Source organism: Pyxicephalus adspersus, chromosome 2 (genome assembly GCF_032062135.1).
Source record: "Pyxicephalus adspersus chromosome 2, UCB_Pads_2.0, whole genome shotgun sequence".
NCBI lineage: Eukaryota > Metazoa > Chordata > Amphibia > Anura > Pyxicephalidae > Pyxicephalus > Pyxicephalus adspersus.
Window position 1 is genome coordinate 128,573,230 of NC_092859.1, and position 19,517 is coordinate 128,592,746.

Below are 19,517 nucleotides of genomic sequence, written 5' to 3' on the forward strand. Positions count from 1 at the left end.
TAACAGACTTTGCTGCCTGGATTACTCAGATAATAAACAACTCCCTGATTGCTGTTCTTATGTCTTAGGCTATGTACACACTTGCAATAAACGAACGATTGACGACCAATCGGCTGATAATATTTAACAAAAAAAGTGCACAACAACTGACCAAAGAACGAGGAAAATCGCTGGAAAAGAACGACTGTCCCGGCGGATCTGATTGTGCACGTCACTTCCTGCATCGTTTAAACGATCTAGATTGTGTACATTATTGGTGGATTATATTTGAAAGATCGTATCATCATCGTATCAGAGAATTTTACATTATACGATCGTCCAAATTAATTGTGCAATAATAGCTAATCGGATGTCGATCGCTCGTTTTTCAACGACAACTATTGCACGTGTGTACGTAGCCTTATTGGTGGTGTGCTCCTCATCTAATATTAATTCATTGCAGAAGGTGGTCAGTCAATACCCCAAAGTAAACCCAACCTGGCCCAAAACGTATTCAAGGAAATAGTGCTTAATTTTTTCTACCTAGACCTGTTAAGAGTAAGCCCAATCCGTCGGTTCTTAGCCCCACCCCTTAAATTTAACTTTTATATACAGAACCTAAGTTGGTGGTAAGAGCTCTGGCATTTGACCGCTGAAAACACCTTAGACAACATGTCCTTTTAGTCTGCTGGCTTCCATGCTAATTCAGTGACTGCGATATTTCAAATTATTGATCTAAAAAAAAGTGTAAATGAGACCTACTGATCAGTATATTGAGTCTGTGCCTGGAACCTGAAGCTCATCAGGTTTTTATGTCTATCTAGTGCTAGTCCACACATATTCCCTGACTCTTGGTTGCATACTTATGTGCTTTACAGTCTTTCGGATGGACTTCAGAGGTGTTTTTGGGAATACCTGACTCACTTGGCCATAGGGCTTAAAAGATTGTGTTCCAGAAACTGTAGATTGTTCAGTTTTTCCGATGTACTATTTTGTATCTTATATACCCTCATAATGATGAAAGAACGATGCCCTTTAAAATTAACCTTATGTTTTAGAATGGTCAGTGCATCAAAAACTGATCTTTCCAGGTAATTAACTCATCTATTTCGACATCCATATCCAATAGTTTTTGTCTTGCTGTTATAGGGACAGGAAGTGTGGCTCTTCCAATGTCTATCCAAAAGTTAAAGTTGAACTTCAGTCTTTCTTTGAGTACTGCACATAGATAGGGAACCTCCGCCACACCCATGTGCCATGTTGGCCACCAAAAATTTTTGGGAAGGATGTTTTGGTTGTAGAAGAAGTTGTAGATTATTCCATGCACTCACTGAGTAGAGACAACGGGTCGTTTTGTTCACACAGTATAGTATTCATTACACCTTGTAGGTCCAGTTCCTAAGAGACACAATTACACCACCATCATTCATTCCTCTCTCTGTCACTGTCTGAAGTCAATGTGTCACTGTCTGAAGTCGTTTCACATACAGTATAACGATGCAGTACATAAATAATGCTTATTTCACTGCACACTGTGCTTTCACACAGTTTATATTAGAAAATTCAAATTAAGTCAGATGGAGTTCTTCCTATTTTAGAGCACCATGTAACCCTTTACGCTCCATTCTTTCTAGTCTCTGGCCTGGTCATTTTACTCAATGGGTTTCAGTTTTTTTAATTATAGACGCTCCACGTCACCTTTGGTTGTTTATTGATGGCTAAGTGCCCTTTAGAGAAGTAGTAAAGTAGTGTTTTGGCTGATGGGATGGGCCGGCAGTATGTTTAACATAGCTGCCCTAAAAACTACAGTACCTTGCTGGCCCCTTCTGCCAGCCAAAGAAAAAAAAAAGATATGTAATTGAAATTGAAAGGTTTAATTTAAAAAACATATTTACCATGGGAAAGGGGAACCGGGTATAAGCAGATTAAACTTTAACTTTGTATAATATTAAGATTTGGCAAGAGTTGCTCTTTAATCTGTCTGGCTGTCATGTAATTCCTTCTTATAGTGAGAATTAAAATGTGCTGAAGGTTAGCAGATCTGGTAAGCAGTAATTTCATAGAGAGCTTTCTGTAACCTTTCCAATTCTCAGTCAAATTCTTCAAGTGTGTGAAATAAACGTGTTTTTGTCCCTCAATATGAGGTGTGAATCAAGTAAAAAGCATAGGATGGAAACCAAGGCTTGTGCATACACTGCTCTTCCTGCCATGCCCCTCGTGAATACTAACAGACTTTGCTGCCTGGATTACTCAGATAATAAACAACTCCCTGATTGCTGTTCTTATGTCTTAGGCTATGTACACACTTGCAATAAACGAATGATTGACGACTGATCAGCTGATAATCTTTAACAAAAAAAGTGCACAACGACTGACCAAAAGAACGAGGAAAATCGCTGGAAACGAACGACTGTCCCGGCGGATCTGATTGGGCACGTCACTTCCTGCGTCGTTTAAACGATCCTATTTAGATTGTGTACATTATTGGTGGATTATATTTGAAAGATCGTATCATTACAGCATGGACAGAATTGTACATTATACGATCGTCCAAATTAATCGTGCAATAATAGCTAATCAGACGTCAATCGCTCGTTTTTCAATGACTATTATTGCACATGTGTACGTAGCCTTATTGGCGGTGTGCTCCTCATCTAATATTAATTCATTGCAGTAGGTGGTCAGTCAATACCCTAAAGTAAATGCAACCTGGCCCAAAACGTATCCAAGAAAATAGTGCCTAATTTTTGGTACCTAGACCTGTTAAGAGTAAGCCCAATCCATCGGTTCTTAGCCCCACCCCTTTAATTTAACTTTTATATACAGAACCTAAGTTGGTCGTAGGAGCTCTGGCATTGGACTGCTAAAAACACCTTAGACAACATGTCCTTAAAGCTCCTAAAGGCCTAAACGTATTTGCCACTTATCTAATACTCATCCAGTGGACCCATAGTTTATTATTATTTCTAAATGTTTGTTATCTTCATTTATAATTAGTTTTGATTTTTAGGGTGAGGATGGGCACAGGATAATCTGACCTTTTGCATAATTTGCATAGAATATTCAGACTCCCATCAGGAACTCTGAATCTGATAAGTTTCTCGATGGAGGTGATGTAGGCAATGCACTTACGTCTGTTTACCTAAGCCAGAGATGTTGGGCCAGTATTTTAGTACACTTCTGCTCTCAATGGTTCCAAAGCAAGCTTATCAACAACATCCCTGTGGACTTTTATCGGCCTGGCAAATGATTCTGGCTGTTTGCCAGAATTTTAGACCAGATCTGGCCAATGTGCTGATGTGTAATTCTGAAAATTGTAGTCTGCTGGCTTTCATGCTAATCCAGTGACTTTGATATTTCAAGTTATTGATCTAAAAAAAAGTGTAAATGAGAATTTACTGATCAGTATATTGGGTCCGTGTCTGGAACCTGAAGCTCATCAGGTTTTTACGTCTATCTAGTGCTAGTCCACACATATTCCCTGACTCTTGGTTGCATACTTATGTGTGTCTTTCGGATGGACTTCAGAGGTGTTTTTGGGAATACCTGACTCACTTGGCCACAGGGCTTAACAGATTGTGTCCCAGAAACTGTAGACTGTTCGGTTTTTTCGATGTACTATTTTGTATCTTATATACCCTCATAATGATGAAAGAATGATGCCCTTTATAATTAACCTTATGTTTTAGAATTATTCTAATAAATGGTCAGTGCATCAAAAACTGATCTTTCCAGTTAATTAACTCATCTATTTCGATATCCATATCTAATAGTTTTTGTCTTGCTGGTATAGGGACAGGAAGTGTGGCACTTCCAATGTCTATCCAAAAGTTAAAGTTGAACTTCAGTCTTTCTTTGAGTACTGTGGATACATAGGGAACCTCCACCACCCCCATGTGCCATGTTGGCCACCAATAATAGATGTTTTAGTTGTAGGAAAAACATCCATTATTAGTGAAAAACCCCCCATCATTCATTCCTCTGTGGTCCATGCCATGATTATGTGAAATATGTCACTGTCTGAAGTCGTTTCACATACAGTATAATGATACAGTACTGAAATAATGCTGATTTCACTGCACACTGTGCTTTCACACAGTTTGTATTAAAAAATCTAAATTAAGACAGATGGAGATCTTCCTATTTAGAGCACTATGTAGCCCTTTACTCTCCATTCTTTACTGTCTCTGGCCTGGTCATTTTACTCAATGGATTTCAGTACTTTTAATTATAGACACTCCACATCACCTTTGGTTGTTTATTGATGGCTAAGTGCCCTTTAGAGAAGTACTAAAGCAGTGTTTTGGCTGATGGGATGGGCCGGCAGTATGTTTAACATAGCTGCCTTAAAAACTACAGTACCTTGCTGGCCCCTTCTGCCAGCCAAAGAAAAAAAAAAGATATTTAATTGAAATTGAAAGGTTTTATTTAAAAAACATATTTAACATGGGAAAGGGGAACCAGGTATAAGCAGATTAAACTTTAACTTTGTATATTATTAAGATTTGGCAAGAGTTGCTCTTTAATCTGTCTGGCTGTCGTGTAATTCCTTCTTATAGTGAGAATTAAAATGTGCTGAAGGTTAGCAGATCTGGTAAGCAGCAATTTCATATTAGAGAGCTTTCTGTAACCTTTCCAATTCTCAGTCGAATTCTTCAAGTGTGTGAAATAAAAGTGTTTTTGTTTCATCCCTCAATATGAGGTGTGAATCAAGTAAAAAGCATAGGATGGAAACCAAGGCTTGTGCATACACTGCTCTTCCTGCCATGCCCCTCGTGAATACAAAAAACACTATAGTGATGCAGCACTTGAACTCCATCTGTTTACTGGATGATATACTATATTAGTCTTTCTAAACCTTTCTAATATAGGGCAACTCTCGAAATAGGTTTCATGGAAGCCTTGCCAATATTTGTGATATGCCTTTTATATATTTTGGCCAGTGGGAAGATTGCCACCCTTATTGATACTCAAAAAAAAACATTGGTGTTAGTGTTAACTGACCCAAGAGGCACTAAGTACTCACTGCTCATGAAACCTATAGGAACCTCTGGAGGGAACTCTAGTTAAAAAACACTACTATAGATTTCTTATATCCATTTTTTTTTATTTACCTGATTTTCATATTTGTTTTTGACCATAATAAAGAAATAGGGTATGTGCATAACCACTATACATTTATTGGCAGGGATGTTGGTTATGAGTCTCACAAAGGCTTTCTTTGAGTAGACCAGTGTCAGTGACCACTGTCAGTAGACCAGTGATAGCTTTACTGCTGTGAAATGTGTCATATATGTCTGACATTACCCATTCTCCAACACATCTGATTATGGCTGTCTGAGCACCCCAGGCACATTTTTTAAACCTTGTGACTCAGATCTGTGGGCTTATGACACATACCTCAGGGATAATATAGGAGAGTTGTATACATTTTGAAGAATTTTGTTCAAAACAACTTCATGAGTTAATATAAAAAGAATTGGAATCTACATGGGCAGATATAGGAGAAAATGTACTGTTGGCAAGCGTGAAATGCAGAGGAAGAGAAGACATTAAAGTAAACTTGTCTCAGTGTACAATAGTTATTCTGTTCCAAAATATAAATCCAAGCACCTTGAGGTATCTGCACTCACAGCATTTGTATATAGGGTGTCCTAAAAGTCACTATACACTTTTAATGAATTTTAAAGAAATAAATAGGAAAAAATAGGAGTTTATTCATATTTTTAGCATCAGCAAAAGAGTCATTGCAGTTTTACTTGCTAGGCTTGCCATCATGTTCAAACGCCTTGAAGACCAGTTGTAAATCTCCACATGAGCACCCCAATTTTTGACAACTTTCAGCCACCTTCCGACACAAGCCTCTCCGACATTTTGCAGCATCTCTTCCCTGACCTTGCTGCAGGTCGTGCGGATACTTTCCTCAGGCTGTGACAGGTTACAGGGCTTAGTGGCATACACCAGTTTTTGAACAACCTGAAGTCGGTACAGGTGGAGCTTTAATACTCTCTGAAGCATCTGCTGAATCGAGCTTTTGTTGATGCTGACTTCCAGTGCAGCCCGCCAGATAGACTTTCCCTGGCTTTGTGCGAACACCTGCTCCAGGAGTTTAGTAGAAAAAAGGAAATGTGTAGTGACGTTTGGGACATCCACGTTTGGGTGGTGCGCCTTGCCAAAAAGGTTCCGGTAAAAACTTTTGCCATGTCCAAGCTCTTGGAGCAATGATATGCCCTTCTGCTGTTAGCGATGGCACCATGTACTTGTCTGACATTCCGGGTTGAAATATTTTGCAATGTTTGTTATAGAATATTTGATATTTATCTTACGTTACAGTTTCCAGAGTCCTTTTTTCCAGAATGCCAGACATAACTCTTCAGTTCTCCCCCAGAATAGTGACCTGTAGCCAGAGTAAGATCATTGTGATATTTGTTTAGAATATTACCTATAATAAGTCTTAGGTTTGCAAAAACCGGCCTTATTGTTTATTTTTAAAATATTGTTTATAAAAATTTTCAATTTCTCTTTGACTACCATTATTTGCATACTTGTTTGAGGTACGTTTTCAGGAGTCCAGCAATGGTAGCCCATGATTTCATGTGACAGGTGTACTTTAAGATGGAATTTTACCATTCATTACAAAAAATTACATTTTTTTTCTGACAGGTGTCGCATCTATTTATACAGTGACAGTGATTGCGGAAAGTGTGCATTGTAGAAAGGATACACACCAAGCCGTAAGGAGAATTCCCATTGAGCTATGGATGTGCCCTTATCACCTGATAATCACATGCTCTTCACTCATTCAGAAAACTGTTCTCAAAGCAGTCAAAACTGAATGATTGAACAAGTGGAAATAAAGTGGATCTTTGTTTAAGCAATAAATCACATAAGTGATGAAGGTTTTCCACGGCTAAGACTGGGTTTTCTGTTTTTCAATGACCTCATGAAACATTTTGTTGTGAAATTACTGCAGTTTTATCATTTGTCTGCCAGAGGTGATGGTACTATTGAGAAGCTGGGCCTAGCTCTGCCCACAAGTCTTGCATTGACTGCACAACGCTTGGTGTGCAGAAACATATACCAGGCATACATTATGCAATTTTCTTTCTGTGGTATTCTTGACTAATAATACAATCATGATTATAATTATAAGGGAGATATCCCAAAAGAGGTAGATTGCATTTCTTACCATCTTGCCTTGGGATTTCTGTTTATTGCTCTCACGACACAGATGTTACCTACATAAAAGGAGTGGAAGCATAGTACACAATCTTCTGCGCAGTCACTCATTTTTCTGATTTGATTTTTACATTACCATTACTGGTTACAGAGTCAATGATCGCATCGGGGAAGCTGTTAAACAATGTGTACACCCTGCCAAGAACTAGTATTGGGCACAATCTTTGATTATCTGTGGGCTAAGATCTTAGGCTACATACACACATAAGACTTTTGTTGTTGGAAAGTATTTTTTATGATCCTTTTCAAGAACAAAAGACTGAAATATGCATGAACAAGCGCTATACATAAAGTACCTTTCAATGGAGAGGAGTGGGGGGAGAACGAGCGAGCGGCACCCTGCTAAGACGGATCCATGAAAGACGAGCGCTGTACACACGCCAGATTCTCGTCCGTGACTAGCCCTGAAAATCATCTGATGTGTGCACGTATCCCAAGTCCATAATGTAAATGGTATGCCTGCTTGATGCCTGAAGTAAGATGGTTCTGGCTGGCATGCTTGGGTGAAAAGAAGGGATTATGTTTTCAGGGGGAGTACTGTGCCAGTGTGGCTAAAATTTTATTTGTGTTATACAATTATAATGGTGATTTTTTATAGCTATACTTTTCCTGAGATTGGACATTGCAAGAGATGAATCTATACCTTGAATTGAATTGAAATAGCAGGCCTATACTAAACCAGTTCATTATATCCTTCCAAGGCTTGTAATTGTTTTCGAATAGCGTTCTGTTGTATCCATTGTTTAAACAAGGAGTGACAGAGCAACACCAAAATAATTATCTCCTAGTGTATGTTGAGGCCTGCTGCTCATTATGAGGCCTTGAACATCTGTCAGAGCATTGCACCAGGCCTGCAGGCAGTCACATCTCCATGGTGATTTTGTTCCTGCTACTCAAATTTACTGTAATATATACTACAAATATTCCCTGTATTGTTACAAGTAATGTAATATAAATTGTGTATAAAGGATAAAAAAAAACAAAGCACTGTGCTATAATGTATTTGTCATTGACTATTTTACATAATAGGTACACCCTGAGTTACACGTTTTATTGCATTCTCTTTTCTGTCTTTAATAATGAGAAAAAATCTGACTGTGTTAGGCTTAATCCCTAATGGCATTTAGGAAAAAATGCAACACCTTTTTTGGGAAACATACAATTTTTTTTGGCTCCAGACAGTTTGTCTAATGTAAAAAAGTTCAGATAGAAGCTCTGTTACTTAAACGGAAATGAGGCCTGGCTATAGACACATTTTTATAGACCGGGTCTCTGCTTTCACAGACCTCATCTGTTATCTTGTGCGCTAAAAATAAATAAAAGCTTTTTGTAATAAAAGCAATGGTGTGTGCTTTGTAAAGTATCAATGACTGGGTGAATGGGAGGGTGCATGTGTTCGGAAGTCAGATCAATGCCATTAGCTCATAGCGAAAACACAGATGTTCAGATGAAAGCACTGGTGAACTCTGCGTTGTGTTCACCAATATACACTAAAGAGAATTCTGCTAAACATGCAAATGTATTCATTCACCGCGGAAGTACCACTGGGAGAAATTTGCTAAATTAACAATGCAAATGCCCTGCGATTTTATCAGCTGGATAATTATTCTTTAAGTTGTCTATTGGTGAAGATAGACATGAATATCAGAGGCTGAAAATGATCTGTGAACCATCCTTGGGGAGAGAAGGTGGGGGGGATGCATTGTCTGCTATTAAGTGAAGTAATTGGTACATCTGAAAATAGCTGGATGTAATTTAACATAAAGTACATTTATGGGGTGGAGGAGATGTAGATTGCCCTGCAGTATAAAATAAGAATTACAAAGTGTTTCCTATATAATATATTTTTATGTCTGAGCAAATTGTAAAGTTTCATAAGGTAAAACTCTTTATTTGAATGTCCTCCTCACCATCCAAACAAATCACCAGGGTTAATATGAGTATCGGGTACCAGGTGATCAGTCAGTACCTAATAGTGAATGATGTGTCTATTCAAACAATGGTCTTGTATTTGTTTCAATGGGCCTGATTTATTAAAGTTCTCCAAGGCTGGAGAGGATATACTTTCATCATTGAAGCTGGATGATCCAGCAAACCTGGAATCACAAACAATGTATAGCAAGCATTGTAAAGGTCTGATAAGGTAGAGTTTAGTTTGCTTCAAGTGGGGTTTTCATTCTCATACTTATCTTTGAGAACCCATAACCTCCTTGAGATAGTCTAAACAAGTCAAGTAGGAGATCAATTGTACCTGTCTATGAATAATGCTGCATACACATGTCAATAGAATTTGTTAATCTGTCACTGGAAACGATTATGAAATATTGTTTGTAGCGACAGTGATCTTAGCCTACAGAAAGATCTCAGAAGTATCTCAAACTGATATCTTCAACATAAACCCTAAGCCTGTCGACACAGACTAGATATATCTAGGCAATATATCTGTTACATAAAATGAAATGTATGTATGTATATACACTGTGTGTGTGTGTGTATATATAAATATTGCAAATCTTTGTATGCATTTCTTTTATCTAGTTTGGAGACATCTGTAGCCTTTTCATTAGGAATATTTTAAAACTAAGAAATAACGGTGAAAAACTTAACACATTTGTTCTCGCCTGGAGCTCTTTGACAAAGTGACAGTAAGATATGACTATTTTGTCTTGTGACAAATGCTTCTAAAGGGGAAATCTTTGTTTGCTTTATAATTGCTTATTGTACTTAAACATGTCATACAGAAAGCCGAGCTGTTTTAATTGTGTTTCTATGTTGGTTTATATAATGTATTTTATTGTTTATGTACTAAGGGGTTCAAAGTTTTAGTGTAAATGTGATTTCTTTTCTCAAGTTAATCTCATTAGTTCCACTCCATGGTTTGCTTTTCCTTCCGCAGACACAGACCTCTTCTGAATCTATATATATAAAATTGGATGTATGTATGTGTGTGTATGTTCCACCATCACTTGAAAACGCATGGAGACATTTCAACCAAACTTGCTATACATATGACTGAGACTCATGTGAGTGCACCGGTCATCTTTGTACAGCGCTGTGCTATATGTCAGAGCTATATTTGGATGTGTGTATGTGATCACTAGGAAACGCATTAACACATTTCGATCAAACTTGCTAGACATATGACTCTACTCATGTGAGTGCACTGCTGATCTTTGTACAGCGCTGTGCTCTTGTCAGAGCTATATAATATATAGCTGTATAATTCAAGATTGTAATAAATAAATACCCGGGCAACTCCGGGTAATCAGCTTAGTGTCTGTATAAATGTTACTGGTACTAGTAAGGATTGTGGCTTGCTATTTTGACACTATGGGGTCTACTTACTTGAAACATTCCCTGGTGGAGAATCTTCCAAGTTTTTTTTGTTTTAATGGTAATAAGCGATTATCCATCACGGAATGTTTTTGTGAATGAGTGCCTAAACTAAAAAAAAACACATAATACTTTTTTAACCAAGATTTTTTTTTTGGATATCATATTGGCTATCGTGTTTTAAATGGAATAAAGAAAACTTCAGATTTATATCACAGCTTCAGTGATTGCTAGATCACATTAGTATCTGATTCATACTAAAAGCAGAGTAATAAAATGTTTACATTCACCAAAAGATGCAGCTGAGTATTTCTGGTTTAGTTGATGACTTTGAAAGTGAAGACCTATTAATCAATCGTACATTTATTGTAATAAATAATCTTTATCCACTATTGTTTCAGCTGGCACGGGTGTGGATCCCTGATCCCGAAGAAGTATGGAAATCTGCCGAAATACAAAAGGATTATAAACCAGGAGATACAGTTCTTCATTTGCGTCCTGAGGAAGGCACGGTATGTTATCTCTGGATACCCATCAAAAGTGAAGATGACATTGCAGGCTACAAATCATATTGTGTTTGTATATACGATATAAGGGAAGTCTGCTATGCCTTCAAGCAATGTTCTTCCTGCGACACTGTTTCCCCCTTTTATATTACTTATTTCAGTCTTGGTTGTCAGCAGAATATTGGTGCTTTATATCCACAGAAAACTAAACCCAATTTGCAATGACTTGTAATGTGTGCATTTGCATTTTAACCATCAAGTATCTAAATGCTCTCTGTCTAGATCCCTTCAAAAATGTCTTTAATTCTTGACTGTCTTCCGGGCACAGATCAAAACAATATTATTCAGTGGTCTCATTTATGATTATTAAATTGTTATATATGTGTATGCATGTATATACTGTATATTGTACATCTTATTTAAAAAGGTCAGTCTGTTGATGGAAATTGTCCTGGCTGGTTCTCCCTAGAACAAAATAGGAAGCCCAGGGAAAGTCCCTCTCTGGCCCTTTTGGGTTTTCCACTGACAAGTGAAAAATATTCTTTGTATATTTGCTATATACAAACATTTCCCTATCACTGCAGAACAATACCTAGTAATCTACCAGATATCCAGTAATCTCCAAACTTTTTATTTGAGATAACAAGGCAATGTCTCTATACACTGAAATACTAAGTAGTGTGGTCAACCCTAAACAATTGGGTTTCTAGACTACAGAACCTGTCATATCCACCTATTACTATAAGGTAACATTGTTCTGCAGTTAAGAATAGAGAACTACTGCAATGCTGATTACACAACTTTAAATTTCAGTTCAGCAAAGACACTGTGGTGACAGCTTAAACAAAAAGTCAGGAGTTCAATTAACTTTTGACCTAATTGAATTAACGGTCAGTTTTTTGTTCTTACATCATGTTAACGGGATAAAACATTAAGGAAATGTCGATGCACTGGGAAGCTATAGTGAATGTGTGCATGTTATTGTATAAACTCAAATGTAAACTTATTTTTACATGAAAATACAGGAAAATGCTTTCACTTTAGATTATAAACCTAATGCTCAAAATTCAGCAATCACTGGTACAATTCAGAACAGTAATTTTTATTATCATTATTATTAATAATAAACAGGATTTATATAGCACCAACATATTACGCAGCACTGTACATTAAATAGGGGTTACAAATGACAGACTAATACAGACAGTGATACAGGAGGAGAGGACCCCTCCCCGAAGAGCCTTACAATCTAGTAGTCAACAGTTGCAAGTGCAAAAAGAATTAAAGGTAATAAATACACATAAGTACATGTTTATGTCTCTGATTTAAAAGGGGGGGGGGAATAAAACCAAATAGGCTGAGTCTGTATATCTATTCCCCCCTTTTTTTACACATTCAGATATTTTGTACTTTTGAGTTGGTCACTTGCTTTTAAAGAATCTTTTGTGCACTAGACAGTGCTGTGTCCTCATGAAAAGTTTGTAACAAACTCATGTCTTTTTTACCTGACAGCAGCAGTTTGTTACACACTATACATAAGAACTCATTGCCATCTACTGATGTGACCTGAGTATAAACTGAATATACTGAAGTATTTATAGTATATACCCAGACATGGCATTTTTAATCAAGCATTTAAAATTATAGCCTGTATATGATGGATATAAGGCAATATAGCTAGGTTACAGATACAGTATAGACCAGAAAGTGAATGGAATTTGATCATGTTGGTGATACTCATATACTTTGTACATAATATTGATGTATGCTTTAGTGTTTTCATTTTCTTGTTTCATTCTTTCATGGATTTGCCATCCATCATCAGTGATTTTACTAATATTGTTCTTAAAGATTTGACAAAACTTTTATAGTTGTTGTTGCTGACATCCTTGCATTTCCTTTTTTTATTCAAGGATTTAGAATATCGCCTGGATGCCAAGACAAAAGAACTGCCACCACTAAGAAATCCAGATATCCTTGTCGGTGAAAATGACCTTACTGCTCTCAGTTACCTCCATGAGCCGGCTGTTCTGCACAATTTAAAAGTGCGCTTTATAGACTCCAAACTAATATACACGTATTGTGGTGAGTTCAGGGAAGGTCATGGTACATCTGTGTCAATAACTGTGGCTGCATGCTGTTCAATCCTCCTTTACTGTCTGGTTCTAACAATAAAGAAATAAATAAGGATTATAAAGGTGATGATGAGTACATATCTGCCTTTTAAGAAGTCATCTCTTGATCTACAAGCTTGTAACAAATTTATTTATTGCAGATTGGTTTCTATTAAAGAAACTGTTAACCCACACAATGACGCACATTGACCTATTTAAGACCGTTAACTATTCCAATTTTCTTCATTTTAAAGCTGAGTTTACATTTCTGCAGTGTTAGCATCTATAGAAAAGGCATATGTACATCCATATTTGGCACTGTATTTATTGGTACCTAAATAAAAATGTAACATGTAACAGCAGGTTACCAGCTCTTAAATGTAGTGGGTGCGTTCATTTTTTTTTTAGGTTCAGAACATTTTTAACAAGTGCAGAAAATACCTGCAATCATGCCAGAACTGCTGTGTCCTTTTGACTTCCTGTGAGCTGAAAAAATCAAACATCTTTTTTGTGTAAACTTTCAATCCGCCATGTAATAGAGATGAATGAAGACTGACTTTTTTGACATCCAGCCTCTGTGACAAACATGGCTGTCCTTGTAGATACAGTACGGAGTTGGATGTAAATAGAAGGGGCAAGTAGTGTGTTATCTGCAGGATTAATAGGTGTAAATAAGGGAAAAATAGCCTTGAAAAAATGAATGTGGTTCTGTATTCTAGGGACCTGGAAGCTGCAGTATATTATGTCTTCCTTGCTGGGTTTAGATTAGCTTTAAATGCATATATATATTTTAGACCATTCACTACCACAGCGTTCTCACCAGGGTTCCTCCAGAAGTTGCTAGGGGTTCTTTGAGTAATGAGCAATTACTCAGGTCATTTTAAAGGACACCAATGACCATCTGTAGTGACATTCTTCCCACTGGCCAGTAATGTAAGAGGAATTCTTCCCACTGATCACCACACTAATATACAGCAAAATCTTCCACATATAAGCATCCCCCCCTCAAATCAACTCCAGGCCTTTTATTGCCTTAGTTGATAATGACATAACGAAGGAATCCCCCACGCCAGCCCATGAAAAAGCCTTTGAGTCAATTGTCCAATTACTTTTGAGCCCCTGAAATGAAGTGATTGTGTAAAGAAAAAGCTTTAGTTCCTCACAATTTTATGCAATCTTTTTGTTCAACCCACTGAAATAAAGCTGAAAGTCTGCAGTGTTCTGCTTAAATATTTATGGACCTAACTGTAGCCGCCTCACCTTTTGTCAGGCATTTCCTCTTTATACAGACATGAAGTAAACCTTACAATCTCCTCCTACAGTGAAATTGCGTTGAGAAAACTTGAGTCACAGTGGAACTTTGTGCAAGTTATTTCAGCAGAATTTGGATGTGATTCCTCAGACAATAATTGTTTGAGATTCCCTAGGAAGAGAGTTAATGGGACCTTGTCAATAGTCCAAACATTTATTTATGCCTTTAACAGTGTTTTAGATATACATTCTATTGACCCCCTCTCACACTTGCAGTTGCAAACTTCTCTGCAAGCCATTCGCAAGTGCATAGCAAACTGCTGCTATGTGCCCAGGAGCAGCACCCCTCACTGTAGGGTAACATTTTTGCATGATTTGCCCTTGCATTTTCAATTGCCACACAGTTCTTCATACGAAAGAGAAAAAGCAACCACACGACTAGAAGAGATATGTTATATACAGGATTTCTGCTACAATCCCACTGGAAATTAATGCACAAAGTAGTTCCCAACTGCTCCTATTTGGTTGAATGAGTCTGGTTGGGAATGTGATTGAGCCTGCAATACAATGTTGTGGTCAACTGCAAGTCCAATATAGGTCTTCAGAAAATGTATATCTAAACATATGGTGATAGGCCATGACAGATTAGGCTCCCACTAATGCCAAATTCATTTGAAGTTCCTTTACAAAAATATTTGGTAGGTAGTGGCTTAAAATTGGTCAAACCTTTACTTTCCTATAGTAATAATAGCAAGTTCAATAAGATTGTGGATGGCTATTCCATATTATCCAAGGATAAACAGGAGAACTCACAATAAAAGTGCTGCATGATAAGCTTTTTAGTTTCGAGTCAACGTAAAATTAGTGTGGTCTGGAGAGAGAGAACTGTTTTGTATGGGTTCTGCATCTTTGAAATGTCACTCTCCTGTTCAACTGACTATGTAGGTTATATAGAGGTGTCATAACACATGTTTCTGATTGTTAGAACAAGTTGCAAAAATCTCTGTGCGACAGATGGATAATCTAATACCACAGCATGGCCGATACTTGACTAAGTTGCAGGGATGGCAGAGGATATTTGTATCGGATTTAATTGTAATAAAGGCATACAAGAGCCATGTAAAAGTTTTCATTTTTTTTTTTTTTTGTGAAAGTGGTTAGCACCATTGTAAATATACAACATGCCTACCACTGTGGGGGAGAAAAATATTACTTATGGTGGCACAACTATTAGGACAAAAAAAAAAAAACAATACGTAAATTTTGAATGTGCATAGTGTATTCACCTAACAAAGTCAATACTATGAGCTAAAATTTTCTGCACTTACACCTGCAAGCCTTGTGGTATGTCTGCATTAGCTCAGCACATATGAACATTTTGTTTCTTACTTATTCATCAAGGCAAAACTGTTCCAACTCCTCGGGTTAGATGGGTTGTGTTGGTGTACAGCAATTTTCAAGTTATTCCACAGATTTTCAATTGGATTTATGTCTGGGTTTTATTGAAGCTGCTTTTTTCAAGGCAATTGTCTGTTTAAGCTGAACCTTCATCCTTAAATCTCTGATTTAAGGGATGCATATGGCCAGTTTACACTTTAACAATATTGTCAAGCCCATTTTATAAAACTCAAATGAAAAAACACCTTTTAATTCCAGAATGTAAAGTGACTAAACAGCACAAACATAGAAGGTAACAAATACTCTTTGCAAGGTGCAGTATAACAAATGACTCATCTGTAGTAAGACATTTAGCTATCTGAAGCCACCCAATAAGTACATTGTAAAGGTTAAGGGCACCAGGCCAACGTGATATTGCAGCTGATACCTGATGGCAGCCAGTAAGATTATGGAGCGCAGGTTGGAACCCAGGGGGCATGAAAGTGAATATATTTCCCTGTCCACAGCTACCTAATGGCACCATCTGCCTCCTTTTATTCTGTCCCCATCCCAGCATTATGAGGTGCCTGTGGACATGTGACCATTGGATTAATATAATCAGACGTTTGCTTTTTTTGTATTAAATGTTCAAATAATATAAAATAGATAGTATTCGAAAGCCTTCCTTTTTGCTGCAGACTTCACATTGGCTTTACATTAGAACGAATTTCTTACTGTGTAGTTATTTAAAAATGTGTAATAGAGCGACAATGCTTATTTCTTACTTATTATAAGAAGTAAAACACTGAAAATGGTAACCAGCAAGACTCTGGGAACCATCTACCTTCTATTGAATACTAGGTACAGAAACCGGAACCTTCCTGTTTCGTTATGTAAAAAAAACAGAAATGAGATCTGCTTTTAATGTGTGGTTTGTGGTTTGTTTTGAGAGAAGTTCTTAAGTACCTCCTTTTATATGGCTTTAGCCCTTGTAAAGTAAGGTGTACTCATCCCTTAAAGTTTGAAACAAAAGACAACTTTTAACAAACTTAACTAGTTCAGCTGGTCAAGGGTGGCACTTTAAGAAGGCAGTGTAATAATAAAGTGTTGTTTACAGTTGTGACATTGCAGTGGCAGTTCCCGGCATGGTTAGTGTTAGAAGTTTTACTTCTTGTAATCTGTCCACCCTAAGAAGGAACAGGCTCATGGGATATCTACTGTACAGATATGTGGCACCATGTCAGAGGTGCCACCACTTTCATTGGATTGGATGGGTTCTGTGTTAGTGGACCTTGGATCTTTGAAACTAGGAAACCTCAAATAAAGCAGACTTTTACTTTACATCTTAAAATATATACTAAGGTATTAGTTGGTGATCCATCCAGAATAACAAATGCTAAACGAATGGCAAAGGTAAGACCAGAACAGGATGGTAAAGTGCCAAACTACAGGAAATATATTACCAGACATAAGTATAAGTACTGTAGAAGACCGAATGGGTGTGCAAGAAGGGCTTGTAATGTGCACAAAACACATTTCTGTTTGCAATAACATTTTGCCCACTATATCTGAACTCCATTTAGCAATATATATGTATAAAGAGCACCACTGCTCAAATTTGTCTGTAGCCATCTATAGTTCAGGTGAGTTTTCTCAATTTTTATTCTACTGTATCCAAAACAGTTGATGGATTTTATTAGTATTAATATTAGAAAAGAAATAACAGGACCAATAAAATGCAAAGAAAGTAAAAGTTTAGGAAACCATATGTCAGAATGTTGCTATGATCTATGCCTTGCTTGTAGAATCTAAAGGTGCCACCCTGAAATACTACCATGTTGAAAAGTCTTTTTCAAATGGTATTTCCTCAGTGTGCCCACATGATTTTTCAGATCTCACAGAAACTGTCAAGTGATTAACTTGGCTCATGGAAGCTTCACAATCATTTATGTTTTCTCTTGATTTTTTATAATAAACGTAACCATAAATGTTTTCCCTAGAGCAGAAGTCTGAATGCTTTTTATATCCCAAATGACTTGTGATTGGCATGTCACATGTTTTTTTTCTTTTTCTTTGTTTTTTAGGCATAGTTCTTGTAGCGATAAATCCTTATGAACAGTTACCCATCTATGGCGCCGACATCATCAATGCCTATAGTGGGCAGAACATGGGGGATATGGATCCCCATATATTTGCAGTGGCAGAAGAAGCATATAAACAAATGGCCAGGTATGTGCATTTTAAAATAAATATATAATTTCCCCACATAATATATGTTTTTTGCATACTGTCCTTGAATAAATGACCAATGTATTAGTTGGTGATCCATCCAGAATACCAAATAATCCTAACCAAACAATCAAATGGTAAAGAAAAGTGCCAAATTACAGGAAATACATTAACAGACATAAGTATAAGTATTACAGAACAGTGGTCCCCAACCTGTGGTCCGCGGCTCTGGCCGGTGCACCCCCCAGCAGAGTCAGGAGAAGGACCCTGCTTTGGGGGGTGGGGCGGGGGTGGTGGCGCACTGGCCAGAGCTCTAGACCATGTCTCCCATATGCATCGCAAAGCTCAGGGCGGTGGGCAGGTTGTGTCTCTGGATGAATTCAGGGGGTATTTGGCATTATGAATAATAGGTCTGAATTAATAATTATTATTAATATTATTTATAAACAGGATTTATATAGGGCCAACATATTACACAGCGCTGTACATTAAATAGGGGTTGCAAATTACTGACAAATACAGACAGTGACACAGGAGAAGGAAAGGACCCTGCCCCGAAGAGCTTACAATCTAGGTGGGGGAGGGGTGATATGTAGTGGTGGGAAGTAGTGACGGTTTGGATTGACACAAGGAGATGAGTAGGTAAGTTTGAAAAAATGGGTTTTGAGTGCTCTTTAAAATAGGCAGAAAGTAGGAGCAAGCTGAATAGAATGAGGAGGACCATTCCAGAGAGTCGGGGCAGCTAACGAAATGTATTGGAGCCGTGCCTGTGATGAGGTTAGGAGTGAGGAAGTCATTAGTAGGTCATTGGAGGAACGAAGAGAGCGGCTAGGTATTTTTTTTACCAGGTCTGAAAGGCAAGTGGTGCAAGAACTGTGGAGGGATTTAAAAGCAAAGCACAGGAGCTTAAATTTGATTCTAAGGTGAAATTTTAGCCAATGAAGAAAACCACAAGGAGGAGCGGTGGGAAAAATAGATGAGTCTGGCTGCAGCATTCATAATAGATTGTAGAGGAGAGAGTCGGTTTAGTGGAATACCAGAGAGGAGGATGTTACAGTAGTCCAGATGAGAGACGATAAGAGCGTGTACAACGAGTTTAATGGTCTCGGGGGACAGATAGGGGCGGATTTTGGAGATTTTGCGCTGGTAAAAGTGACAGGACCTGGAAATGTTCTGAATATGGGGAGTAAATGAGAGGGCCACGTCAAAGGTGACGCCAAGACAACGTGCCTGAGGGAAGGGCCGAATAACAGTGTTACTAACAGTTAGAAATATGACGGGGAGATTAAGAATGTGAGGCGGGAAGATGATGAGTTCTGTTTTATCCAGGTTGAGTTTCAGGAATCGGTCAGACATCCATGATGAGATGGCTCACAGGCAGCATGAGAATTTATCCAGGACTGAGGGAGACAGGTCAGGGGTGGACAGAAAGATTTGAGTGTCATCAGCATACAGATGGTACTGTATGCCAAAGGAGGACATGAGACTA

At 37.7% G+C, this 19,517-nt stretch overlaps 1 protein-coding gene across 7 annotated transcripts in view; it reads left to right on the forward strand.

The window, feature by feature from the left end:
• Positions 1-19,517, forward strand: part of MYO5A (myosin VA) — a 105,785-nt gene that overhangs the window by 25,015 nt on the left and 61,253 nt on the right. For all 7 annotated transcript variants that reach the window (XM_072402366.1, XM_072402367.1, XM_072402368.1 and 4 more), the window contains exons 2-4: positions 10,953-11,063; positions 12,971-13,142; positions 17,884-18,028. In XM_072402366.1, coding sequence (XP_072258467.1) covers positions 10,953-11,063; positions 12,971-13,142; positions 17,884-18,028 — 428 coding nt within the window. The remainder of the gene's footprint in view (positions 1-10,952; positions 11,064-12,970; positions 13,143-17,883; positions 18,029-19,517) is intronic.